The sequence below is a fragment of the Hydra viridissima genome, unplaced genomic scaffold, assembly GCF_058129835.1.
Source record: "Hydra viridissima isolate aposymbiotic clone 2 unplaced genomic scaffold, HvirCarnegie_v1 scaffold_10, whole genome shotgun sequence".
Classification (NCBI taxonomy): Eukaryota; Metazoa; Cnidaria; class Hydrozoa; order Anthoathecata; family Hydridae; genus Hydra; species Hydra viridissima.
In genome coordinates this window covers 4,944,111-4,957,343 of record NW_028324309.1, presented here as the reverse complement: position 1 = coordinate 4,957,343, position 13,233 = coordinate 4,944,111, and the positions used below count along the sequence as shown (strand labels likewise).

General features: G+C 27.2%; 1 protein-coding gene across 5 annotated transcripts in view; it reads left to right on the top strand.

Moving 5' to 3' along the window:
- Positions 1-13,233, top strand: part of LOC145181357 (uncharacterized) — a 55,060-nt gene that overhangs the window by 27,950 nt on the left and 13,877 nt on the right. Inside the window, exons 1-12 of one of the 5 annotated variants that reach the window (XM_090065737.1) lie at positions 26-185; positions 2,511-2,698; positions 6,393-6,602; positions 7,254-7,541; positions 7,948-8,097; positions 9,451-9,610; positions 9,688-9,845; positions 10,440-10,718; positions 10,974-11,128; positions 11,875-12,113; positions 12,410-12,597; positions 12,795-13,067. In XM_090065737.1, the coding sequence (XP_089921863.1) occupies positions 2,524-2,698; positions 6,393-6,602; positions 7,254-7,541; positions 7,948-8,097; positions 9,451-9,610; positions 9,688-9,845; positions 10,440-10,718; positions 10,974-11,128; positions 11,875-12,113; positions 12,410-12,597; positions 12,795-13,067 (2,275 nt within the window). In that variant the 5' untranslated portion in view covers positions 26-185; positions 2,511-2,523. Of the gene's footprint in view, positions 1-25; positions 191-2,510; positions 2,699-6,163; positions 6,603-7,253; positions 7,542-7,947; positions 8,098-9,450; positions 9,611-9,687; positions 9,846-10,439; positions 10,719-10,973; positions 11,129-11,874; positions 12,114-12,409; positions 12,598-12,794; positions 13,068-13,233 lie in introns of those variants that run through there. The other 4 variants (XM_090065735.1, XM_090065736.1, XM_090065738.1 and 1 more) reach the window with 4 other exon arrangements.

The window sequence follows — 13,233 nt, the reverse complement described above, 5'->3', positions numbered from 1 at the left end:
TCGAAATCTGTAATTTGTTTACGTTCTTTAAGTTAAGCCTTCGCTACTTTTTGTCTAATTGTTTGTTTAACTTGGGTATTTTGAATGATTTTGCTAATGTACCGTGCATTAACATAATTTTCGAAAAAATTTCATTCTTACTTGAAAAAATGAAATACTTTTAGTTGAAGGAATATTATGACAAGGTGAGGTACAAAATTTTAGGATATCGTTTTTTCTTGCATTTAAAAAATTTATATGTACTTGTTTATATGTATTTGTTTGTATATATATATATATATATATATATATATATATATATATATATATATATATATATATATATATATATATATATATATATATATATATATTTATATATATATATATATATATATATATATATATGTATATATATATGTATATATATACATATATATACATATATATACATATATATATACACATGTAAATACATACATACATACATACATACATACATACATACATACATACATACATACATACATACATACATACATACACACACACACACACACACACATACATACATACATACATACATACATACATACATACATACATACATACATATATACATGAAAAGTTGACACGTTTTTCCGTTTGGTCTCCCTAAGTAAAACTTTGGTTGAATAGTTTCTAATATTTGTAGCTATTAAATTTCGGTCTCTCTTGACTCTCTTGAATATGCGTCAGAAGTTTGTGATAGTCAACCAGATTAAACTTCACATATAGTTGAAAATCTTATGCTAAAATGTTGGCGTTTCTCTTTTTTGCATCTTGATGCGATTATGGGCAATAACACCAAGCATGGAAACTTTAAACTGTATAACTGCAACACATGATGTTTATAAGTACAGTTCATAACGTGAGCGAATTGTAAAGGGATTGAACAATTTGAAGAAGATCAAACAATGCTTTGACGTCTCATCAAATGGTATTCGCTTATAGTTCGCGTATAGGCTCGCGTTAGGCTCGTGTAATAGTAGGCTCGTTCACACCTAACGCTTTAGATCTATGCAATTGTTTAACGATAAATTCTGACTCAAAATACCTACTCGAAACACTTACGTTTTTTTTTTATAGCAATTACTAAGTTTGGCCAAATCTTTAATTTAAGTTGTTTCAACACTTTGCAAATACAAATAGAAACACGAAATCTCATTATAAATTATTATCTTTTTAGTTTATGGAACTTTCGCCCAAAATGTTGACTTATATTGAAACTATTTTCAACATCTTAAAATCTACCTTCTTCACTTTTTTATTCAAAATTCTTTTCCTTTTCTACCTTATCTAGTTCTCCCCGTTTAAAATTTTCTGTGTGTCCACAGATGTTTTCTGTGTCCGCAGATGTTTCTTAAATCAAGTGTCGTTCTGATACAGACAATCGATTTTATTTTACAAGTTCGTTTGAAGTTTTTGCTTCGACTTCTAAAACCATGAATCTCTAAAACAGGTTTTGCCATCTTTTGATCAGCGTTTGTCTCTAGACTTGGTAATAAAAATCATAAAATAGTTACATAATTGTCGCGAACCTAACAAATTGACTATTTTCTTATTGGTCTATTGCTAAAACAACTTTAAATTTCAATTGTGCGGATGCTTTGTCTATCATGCAACTTTACATGCATGCCCACCTGGTCAATGGGCTTAAATGCACTTTTCATCGCTCGATAAGTAATATGTTTATGCTAAGAAAAAAACTTAAAATTCTGTTTGCAATTTCATTCCGTTTCATTCCTCACAAAACCTCCTACTACAAAATGTCTTCTAATCTAGCTTTTTCCAAGTCAATTACATCTGAAACTTTTAATGTATGTTTTGTTAGATGTTTTAAACAAACACTCGCTTTAATTTTAACTCCTTAAATAATTTATTACTGGATGGCGGAGGAAAATTTATTAACTGTCGATAGTTTGAAAGATACTTATAGATAGTTCATCCGCAAAGCATTTTGAACTGCAATTTATCGAAAACGGACCTTGGGAAACGTTTTTGATAATTTACCTCTAATAGCGGTTATTTTGAAAGAAAAGAGATTAATAAAAATAACTATTTCAAAAACGAACGTTGAATGTTTTACAAAAAACGGTATTATAATGTATAGTAAACAAATAAAGTATGGTAAATAAATAATTAACAGTAAACAAGTGAGATTCAAATGTCTAAGGAACAATTTGAATGCCGTTTTTTTAAATTTCCAACGATCTTTTATTACAACTTAAAAGCAGTTTTCTTTGCCATATCATCTTCAATGTCGTCTGAGTGAAAATTTCGGCTAATTTTTTTTTTTTTTTTTAATTTCACTTTTGTAATTCTACTTCTTTCGTGTCTAATTTTAGTTTTAATTCTTGAAGGGCTGATTTATTTTCACACAAGGAGCGCCGCTCCTTTAACAGCTCATCTTGACAACATCAATTTTAAAATAAATTGAGCAGTAAATGCTGAGTTTATTTCATCTTATTAAAACTCATTTGTTGTTTTAGTTAAAACCAAAAGATGATCGGTTCCATTCTCATTTTCGTCATCTGCATGACGTACAATGAAGCACATAATTATTTTAAAGATGATCTCGATTTCGCAAGCGTTAGTGGTAGATTTATTCCGGTTGAGAGCCTCGATATTCAAGATTCAGACGCCCTATCAGCACGAAGTACAAACAACTTTTTTCAAGGTAAAGGAACATTTCATAAAATAATCTTAAAATTTAAATTTAGTTTTACAGACTCTGTGGAAATGTTATTTGCTTAGGCATTCACTTTTCCTCATTTTAACTTAAGCTTCGTTTATTTCCATTCAACTAATACTCATTTAAAATAAAAAACATTGGAACGATAAAGATATAATTACAACAGTGACAAATGTTTTACAAGCCTCTATGGATCATAGGAATGATGGAATTATGTTGCGTTAATTTTGGATCATGCTATCATTCAAACAAACCGATTCATAAGTTTTGTAAAATTTAAAAAAAAAAAGAAATTGTTCAACAGCACATAATGTAAGTTTGAAACTTGATCTCATTTAATACTGAGGAACTTTCTACACGACCCATGTTCTTTTTTTTATGACAAAAATATTATTATACCGTTTACTCTTTAACTATAACTTCAACATCGCATTTATTTAAACGAAATCCACTATGCTTTCATTTCGTCTTTTAAAAAAGGGCTCTACATCCACTATTTTAATTCATCGTCGGTGTTTTAATTATCTGTTAACAACAAACTATAACGAGTAATGTTCAAACTTCTATATCAATCATTGAAAATAAATCGCACTTAAAATATTTATATTCCGACCTAGAAAGTTTTAAGTTTTCTGAAAAAATTGTGGTACCTTAGATAATGTATAAAATTATGTTTCAATCCTTCAAGACTTGCACAGAATTGTTATTCAATTAAATTTCGTTAAACTTATTTTACAAAATTGTGTATGAAGAAAAAGTTGTCACACAAAAAACATTTGCTGCTTTACACCCATAAAGATTTTTGTTTTAATAAACTTAAGAAAACGCGATTCATTGCAAAAGAATGATCAATAAATTAGCACTTTAATCATTTTTATTCGTTATTAACGGTAAAACCAAATGCCGATGCTTAATTATAGTTTTCTTATGATTTCCGAGAACTTATGACCACGTGGTTCTCATGATCGTCATTATTTTATTTCAAAAGATAAAGAGATAAAAGTTATTTCGCAATATCTGCCTTAATACAAATATCCAAATAGAAAGAAATAAAAAGTAATGCAAAAAGTACGAATCCAAGTTGCTCCACTAACTAAGGGGTAATTCCGCATCAAATCACCCAAAATTTAGAAAATTTTGAACCATGGGTCCTCAAATTTTTTAAAAATTTCTTTGGCTGTTGCATCTTAAAAAGAAAAGTTAACACATAAAATTTCAGCTAAAAATGTTGAGCGGTTGACAAGATACTGCAATTTTAATATTGACCTGGTTTCCCAAAATGACCCGGTTTTCATAACATTCTGAAAAAACATTTTTCTTAAAAAAATAAGAAATAAAAATGGCAAAAATACGAAAATAAACATATATAATGTTTTTTTGATGCTGAATTCAATAAAAGTACTTAAAATGCTCAAATATAAAAGGAACATGCTTAAAAGTTAATAAAACAACTAGTTTCTATAAACCAGCTTTGGGGCTCAATATCTCAAAACACCCCTGTCAAATTTTTTTTTTTTTTGCTGTTAATATTTTCAACTGCTTATAATCTTACTAGGCACAAAAAATCTAACTGGAAAAACAACTGAAACATATGGAACTTAAATTCCAATGATCTATTACTTTTTAAAGAAATTATTTTAAAAAACATGCAAATAGCATTCTGTAAAATATTATATTTAGTTTATAGACTCCTTAAAAAAAAAAAAAAAAGAATTTTGTTATTTTTAAGGAAGTCTTAATTATATGATAACTTAGTTATTTGATCTTAACAACTGAAAAAAACATCCTGTTTTGTTTTTATATAAAAACTGAATAAGTGTGATATTGATGTGCATTTGTTTTTAAAATTTTGGTAACTACATTTTGTAAAAGTTTATAATAACTAGTTTATAAAAAGTTCAGTTATAAAACAATATTTATTGGTAAATTTTATTTAAATTTTAACAAATTAACAATTTCATATATATATATATATTTCATATATATATATGTAGATTGTATATATATATAAATATATCTATAAAGAAAATAACCAATATCTATCAGTGTAAAAAAATATACAACAGAGGGATTCTGAAAAGGTTTGAATTATTTCTTTATCAAAAAATTTTTCAATCTGTCTAAATTACATATATTAATTGATGGTTGCGCAGGACAGTACAAAAGTTGTAAAATCTTTTACAATCTATGCCAACTAGAAAGTGAATTTGACCTTAAAGTTGAATGGAACTTTTTTGCCACGTCCCATGGAAAGTCACAATGCAATGGGATTGGTGGTACTGTAAAAAGGTTAACAGCACAAAAAAGTTTAAAACGACCATACAGAAACCAAATTCTCAGAAGCTATGTATGAATTTTGTATTGAGAAAATCAAGGTTGTTAACTTCATTTACATAAAGGGATTGGACTTACAATTGCAACATGAAGAGCAAAAAGAAAGGTACACTGGTGTAACAACTTTACCTGGTACTGGTAGCTTTCATCAATTTATGATCTTGGAGATAACAGGGTTGGGGCAAAGAGGTGTAGTACGGACATTAATTATTCAATAATCCACAATCTTAAAAAGAAACAAGATATATTTCAACTTGATACTGTTGCTTTAGGTTGTTATGTAGCTGTAGTCTGTGTAGTAATGGATCGGCATTGTAACTAAATCCAACCTAGAAGAAGTTAATGATAAAGTTAAATTTCTTCACCCAAATGGTCCATCAATCTATTTTAACTGGCCTGAAAGAGACGACTACTGTTTTATTCCCAACACCAACATATTGAAAAAACTATCTGTTCCACAAGCTTGCTCCAGTTCCGGTAGAAACTATGTGTTTGAAAATACTGAAATAGAGGAAGTACAAGTAAAATGGGAACAATATTGTAAACTATTACAAACACAGTCAAAATAACTAACATCTTCAATACCTTTAAAAATCTTGTATATTTAAGTGACTGTTTAAATTACGATTAACTTATTTTTATTTTATTTACAAATATTTTTTGGGAATTTCTTGAAAAAGTAATAGATCTTTGAAATTAAAGTTCCATATGTTTCAGTTGTTTTTCCAGTTAGATTTTTTGTGCCTAGTAAGATTATAAGCAGTTGAAAATATTAACAGCAAAAAAAAAAAAAAATTTGACAGGGGTGTTTTGAGATATTGGGCCCCAAAGTTGGTTTATAGAAACTAGTTGTTTTATTAACTTTTAAGCATGTTCCTTTTATATTTGAGCATTTTAAGTACTTTTATTGAATTCAGCATCAAAAAAACGTTATATATGTTTATTTTCGTATTTTTGCCATTTTTATTTCTTATTTTTTTAAGAAAAATGTTTTTTCAGAATGTTATGAAAACCGGGTCATTTTGGGAAACCAGGTCAATATTAAAATTGCAGTATCTTGTCAACCGCTCAACATTTTTAGCTGAAATTTTGCATGTAATATTTTTTTATAATAAGGAATAATGTGTCAAAATATAACACAAAAGGAAGACACATGGTTCAATGGACTGGGTGATTTGATGTGGAATTACCCTAAGATAACTAAATCAGATCGTAACATATCAGTAATAAATAAGAATTACAAGTTAGTGAGCGAAGTTAATGATACTGCTATAAGCAAAATTAGGTTTGCTGCATTTTTAATATCTAATACATCTCAAATTGCTTCTTTTTTTTAAACTTTTAGATGGTATTTTGACTATAGAAGCTTTAGCTGAAGCCATTAAAAATTGGAAATCAGATAAAATTCAATTGTATGATAATTGCACTCTTGAAATAAAAAAATCAAGAAACTCTTTTGAAATGACTGCTGGAGATGAATGCAATGGAATGATTGATATTGGCAACGTCATTAGAAAGTTTTTTGAGAACTTTAACATTGATGTTCTCTCTTCAGGTATTATTTATAAAATATTAATTTTGAAGCCAATTTTTATTGTTAATTTCTACACATTATATTGTTGATATTCTTGCATGTATGATTATAAATTTTTTAATTATTAAAAATTGAAGTATTTCTAAACTTTATAATACCTACTTGCCAGATAGATATATAATATAGTATAGTATAATGTTATGTGTCATAACTAAATAAGGTTGACATACAACAAGCTGTTATTTTTATTTAGGTTTTTATTGTTGCTTGTGATAAAAAAAAAAAAAAAAAGAAAAAGAAAAAGAAAATTGCATATTGTTGTAAATTTATTATTTATTAAAATAAGTACTGAAATAATAAATAGTAATAATAACAAAAAAAAAGCAAAAAAGTTCTATATGCAAGTAACATTTTGGTTAATAAAAAAGAAAAAAAATCTATACCATAAATTCTGTAAAAAGCAATAAATATATATACATTTTAAGTTCAAAATGATTTATTTTGATGAAAAAGTTAAAAAAACCATCAAAACACTTTTTTAAAAGTAATATAACATAGATACTGCATTTGTATTTTGATTTGACTAGTAAATAGCAGTTGCAAATATACGTAAAACCTTTCACTATTTTTGTTTTGAAGTTTTAATGCATATAAACTTTTTTTTTTTATTAGGATTTATTCAAAGCAATAAATTGCTTTTCCAATCATTGAAAGTAAACGAAACATATGTGATAATTCATGCAGGATATAATGGTGATTACTCACATACACAGTCCATGCTGAAGTTAACAAATATTGATCTTAAATTAGGTATTCCTAGAAATCAAAAAAAAAAACCTTCACAAACACCATCAGCCAGTAGTGCAGCGTCAAGTGATGCAGAAACCAACAAAAGCTTTAGTTTTGAGATGAAAAGCAAATTTAATAACCTAGACACAGAAATATTTTATAATGCGGCAGGTATTTATGTGATTCAAAATCTTTTTTTTTTGTAGTTGGAAAAAATCTCGATGTATCATTTGTAAAGTTTAAAGACTGATATTAGTTTCCTTTTTATTTCTATATATTTTTCATTAGGCTTGCTTTTTGACATCAATTTGTCATTAAGTAAAATATGTGAATTGTTTTCATGACAGTCTTTTAAATCAATCTCCACCTGTGTCCATTCTGTTTAAAATGTTTTTTGCCCGTTTTGTCCAAGCAATAAAAAAAAATTAAAAAACATTGTGCATTTTATTTCTATATTTTTTTCAATTATATTCAAATCTAAATATTTTCTTACTGATATAATTTTCACCCTTCTTTTTTCAACTTTTTATAGTTGGTTTTTGAGATCATTTTTTTTTAAAGTAATTTTTTATCATAGAGAGTCCTATTGCAAAAATTGGTATAGTTCTAGAAGAAACAACAGTTAAAGAATTTTTGAAATCTTGGAGTTTGGGTTTTACAGAGTTAAAAGAAAGTGGATTATCTACTGAAACTTTTGAAAATGCAAAAATTAGTGGACATGTGACTGGTAAGTAATTAACATGCAAAAAGTTTTAAAACTAAATAAGAATCTTAACGAAATATAGTGCACTAACAGCCATATATTATGTGCATAGCTATATCATAGTTTATTACGTCGGCAATCTGGCGCCTCTAAAGTTTAATCTATTTTTATATAAACCTAAAAATATTTGATAATAGTTTCAAAGTGTTCACACACACTGTAAAATGGGGTCAGTTTTGGTCGTATTACATCTTAGTGTTGAATGAATTAAAAGAACATAAGCTATTTCCAGAAACAATGATTTTTTTTTATGTACATACCAAAGATAATTATTCGAACATTTTTTGCACCTAAGATATTAGTTTTTCAGTTTAAGAATCGGGTCAAACCCATAACAAAAGTTTTTTGCACTTAAGGTATTAGTTTTTCAGTTTAAGAATCGGGTCGAACCCATAATAAAAGTTTTTAAAAACAGTAAAGTATAAATGTTAAATAAACAAAAATACAAAAGACAAACAAATGGCTACGAAACAGTTTTGTTAATATTTTTTAATAAACTTTAATGGTAATGTTACTTACCCACCATTACATTCAAGGGTACTTCAACTGCACACAAACTCTTGCTTTGAACTGTAGAGATTTAATATTGTTGTGGTTGAATGAAAACTCCTGAGATACCTTCTCTTGATATACTTAGATAATCCTAACTTTATTAATTAAGTAACCAGTTTGGAACTAGAGCTGGTACCTGCCCTGTCACAACAATATGTCGTTTTAGATATTATTGGAGATTTATCTTTCGGAAAGACTTCTGTTTTGCAAAAACCAGCTAAATGATATTCATCCCAAAGTTTATTTTACTTGGTTGAAAACCTTATAGTAAAATCTCCGTACCTTTTCAGAAAAGATCTAACCAATCATTAAGTCAAACTCATCCACAGGAAAGCAAAATTCTAAAAATTTTATGAAATGACTTTTAAATACATCTTCACATTTTTTTATTTATGAAAATGTGCACCTTTCATTGTATGAGCATTTCCCCCCACACACACCCCCACCCCCACCCCCACCCCACCCCCACCCCACCCCTCTTTCATTCCACTATTTGATCTACTCTAACGCCCATATATGTAACTAATTTTTATCATCCTCATATCTGTTATTAATTTTAAATATTGCTTTCAAAGAAAGTAAGTCTTAGCAACAGTTGAAAAAAAAACAACCTAGTTTCAGTTAAATATAAGACCTGAGAGTTAAATATAAGACCTGAGATACATTAGAATATATAGTTAAATGTTTTAATATTGCTTTCATTGATCATTATTTAACTGTTTCATACAAGTTTTTCAACATATAAATTAAATTTTATATTTTTAGGTCGTTACAACACATCAAACAATCACTTTCAACTTTTTGCTCAGTTTAAGTATAAGCAAGATCCATTAGATCTAACGGTTAACTTAATTTTGGACAAGCCCAAAGGGTTACCAATTGCTGTTGCTCTTGTAGTACAGCTTAACAGTGTTAACAATATTGTGTAAGGCTTTTCTTTTTCATAGCTATTAAAGCTAGCATAATCTTTAATTTTGTGTAAAAGTTTCATTTTATTTTTAGTGAATATTTGAAAAAACTTGTGGGATATAATGGTCCCGACTTTATTAAAGATCTGGTTGAGAGTTGCATATTTTCTGTTTCAAACACAACAATTGATCTGATTGACTCTAATGGTTTCTTAAAATTAGCTGGGAAAGATCAAGAGTCTGTTCTACCAGGTATTTTATTATATCATAAGAATAACTTACACCTGTTTCTTTTTTAGGAGTATTATTCCATTTTATTTATTTATGTTATATTGTTATTGCTAATCATTACCTTTTTCTATCTTCCAAAAAATTTTTTTGTTTCATGTTCTTAAAAAAAAAAAAATATGATCGATGTATTAGTTTACCACTAATGAAAGGAATTTGATAATGATTAAATTAAATTTCATTGACATGTAGAGTATAAGAACAATATTTGTAACATGTGGTTTGTAAAGTTTTTTACTGTTGATAACTTAAAGTAATTTAAAAAACCCTCTATAACAAGTTGGAACAACACATTAAAAAAATCTTGTTGAGCAATTTGATTGAATTATTTTTGTTAAGCATTATGTCAATTGATTTATTTATTTTTCATTAGTAAAGGTAATCAGGGTAGTTGCATTAATCAAGGTTTTTATTTCAAGTAACTAGTTAAAGTTTCCACCAACCCCTTGAACAAGCTTTTTGCTGTTAATTTTTTTAACAAACTATTTTAATGGCTTTTAAATTTATACTTAGTTTTGAATTTAAGTGTACATAATCCTTAATTTTTTTTCTTTTGAGGTATCAATATCTTTATTGAAACTGATATTAAAGGAGTGTTAAGTAAGTGTGATAAAACAATCCAAGCTGGAACAAAACAGGAACTGGTAAACATAACATTGACTAAAACTGGTGTCACTATAAAACTACCAGTGGGGTTTTCTGCTGATCTTAGTATAGTGATGAAATGTTTTCTTCAAAAAACAAGGCAATATGCAGTCAATGAGGCATTAAAGATACCAACGCTGCTTACAGAAAAGAATGGAGAACCATCATTTTTTATTAAAGAACTTTCCTATGGTAAATTTTGATGTCTTTTAGATCATTTTTTAAAATATTTTTCTTTATTCAGATGAACTTTATGAGTAAAAAATAACTGCTTAAGAAAAACTGTTTGGGTTGGCATATAACCTCCACTGACTAAAAGTTTTTTTGGTCAGAGTTTTTAAACTACTTACTAATTTATTGCTAAAATAATATTCTAATTTAGCTTTTAATGAGTTATAGTTATACTTTACTTAGGAAATTTTGTTTAAACTTACCTTTTTTTTTTAGAAAATGAGGTGTTCAAAATTTCTGTTTCGTACTCTGGTGATATCAATATTCCATTCCTTGGTGTAAATATATCAAATCCTACATTTGCTGTTAGTAAAAACAAATCCAAAGCTAAACCCCACCCTTGGATTTTTGAAGGACAAGCAGACATTATTGTAAGTTTTTTTAAAATGGTTTTGTTTATCTTAAAAAATGTGACCTTGTTTTCAAAAATTTAAATGTTAAATTTCTAAAGTTTTGATTATATAAATATCACTATTAATGACACTTTTGTAGTAAATGAAGAAAGTTTAAAAAAACTGTAATTACTAGTTTGGAACATATAAGTTTTGTACTGAAAATTTGGGGCAATCTACTGCTTTTTAACTCATAAGGTTCTACTAGATATTTTTACATAATTTAAGTGTTTAAAAAAGAAGTATTTTTGTTAATATCCTTTTTTTTAACTATTATTTAAATTACTTATTCATCATAGTTAATTTTGTTTATAAATTTGTTCTTACTAGATTAAATTGGTCTATGAAATAAGCTTTTTGTGTATGTTTTAAATAAATTACTTTTAAAAAGTTTATACTTTTTCAGCAATTCAAAGTTTTAGATCAGGGAGTTTTACTTTTTTTTTTCTAGATTTAATTAATTATATTTATAACATAAGAGGAAGAAATTTTGAAATTTAAATGTGATATTGTTTATTAGCTTAAATGACTTAATAGTTTAGCACAAAACAAGTAATAGTTTCATTCACTAAAGTTATATTTAACTGCATAGTTAAAGTTTAAGAGTTAGTTTTAGGATTCTGCTATGTAGTATAATACATTCATTCACTTTAAAAAAGTTTGTTAAATTTACAGTGGTAGATTAATTCTTTTATCAGTTAAAATTGAATATATTGATTTTTTAGTCTAACCTTCTTACAGATGCTAGCAATAAAGGAAAGATAGACTTTACCTTAGACACAGATCAAAATATCAAAGTTAGCATTAAAGTTCCAGCGTTGGAAGTCCAATCACTTGCAAAATTTTTTGGAGTTGATCCATTTGAAGGAGAGATTGAATATCTGAAAAAATATTTGAACCCTGCTATAAAAGACCTTTACATAGATGGAAAGTTAAATATAAAAGATGGAACAGGGGAACTTACGTAAGCAGCTTTTTTGATTAAACTTTCATTATAAAATACATGAGCATGTAATAAAATGCATCTACAACTCATAGTTTTCAAGTATTTTAAATAAGTCATTAGTTTGATAGAAATTATATAGTATTAAAAAATTTTTTTCAAAACTAATAACATAGCTATAAACTTGTGTAAATTACAATAATTAACTTATAACCTAAAGCATGATGAGTGCAAGAAAGATTAGTCATGCTTTTTTAATACTGAGCTTTTGTGATCTATTGAAATTAAGAAAAACCTGTATTAAATTCTAATTACAGAGTGACTGCCTCTCCAGTGATTAATGGAATGACAGGTTTAACAGTTGCTGTTTTCATATGGAAGCCAAAAGAAAAACAGCTCAGTATAGCCTTTGGTTTAGTCATGAAAAACATGCGTTTAGATAAAGCATTGAAAAAATTTGCAGGAGTTGAAATGCCTGATTCTTGGCTAAGTGATGTATCTATAGGTAAGTTTTTTTAAACAATTAACAGTTTTTGTTTTTTTTCAGTGTGTCAGTCATAAACTTAAAGTATATGTGCATAAAGATTCTAAAACTGTTATATTTTTTGTTGCTGTTTTTGCTGTTGTTATTTTTGTTGCTGTCATTATTTTTATTTTTATTTTTGTTATTGTTCAAATTATACTTATATACTTTTACTTTAGTAATGTTGGCCAGTAATGGAGATAAAATGTATTGTAATGGAGATAATGCTAAAAGACCAGAATGTCAGAAATCAACTAAGACTAAAAAAAATGCTGAAACACCATCAAACAGTGGCACAAAAAAGAATTCACATAAAATTACTCATGTAAACGATAGAGTTATAAAGAAGTCTACAAGCAAACAAAGCAAACCAAAAGTCGGCAGTAAACTTAATGAAACAACCACTCATTTTGATACAATTGATGAGTTAAGAGATTTTAAAATTGAAAAAGGTGAAGATTTTTTTTAAACGGTTCCCAAATAACTTTACTAGTTTATTATTCTTTGAAAAAACTTTGTTTAATATGTAATTTAAAAGAAAAAACTGGATTTACTGTGTAGATCAGAAATTTCGTTCAAAACGATATGCTGTTAAAAAAAAGTCTGTGTTCAAATACA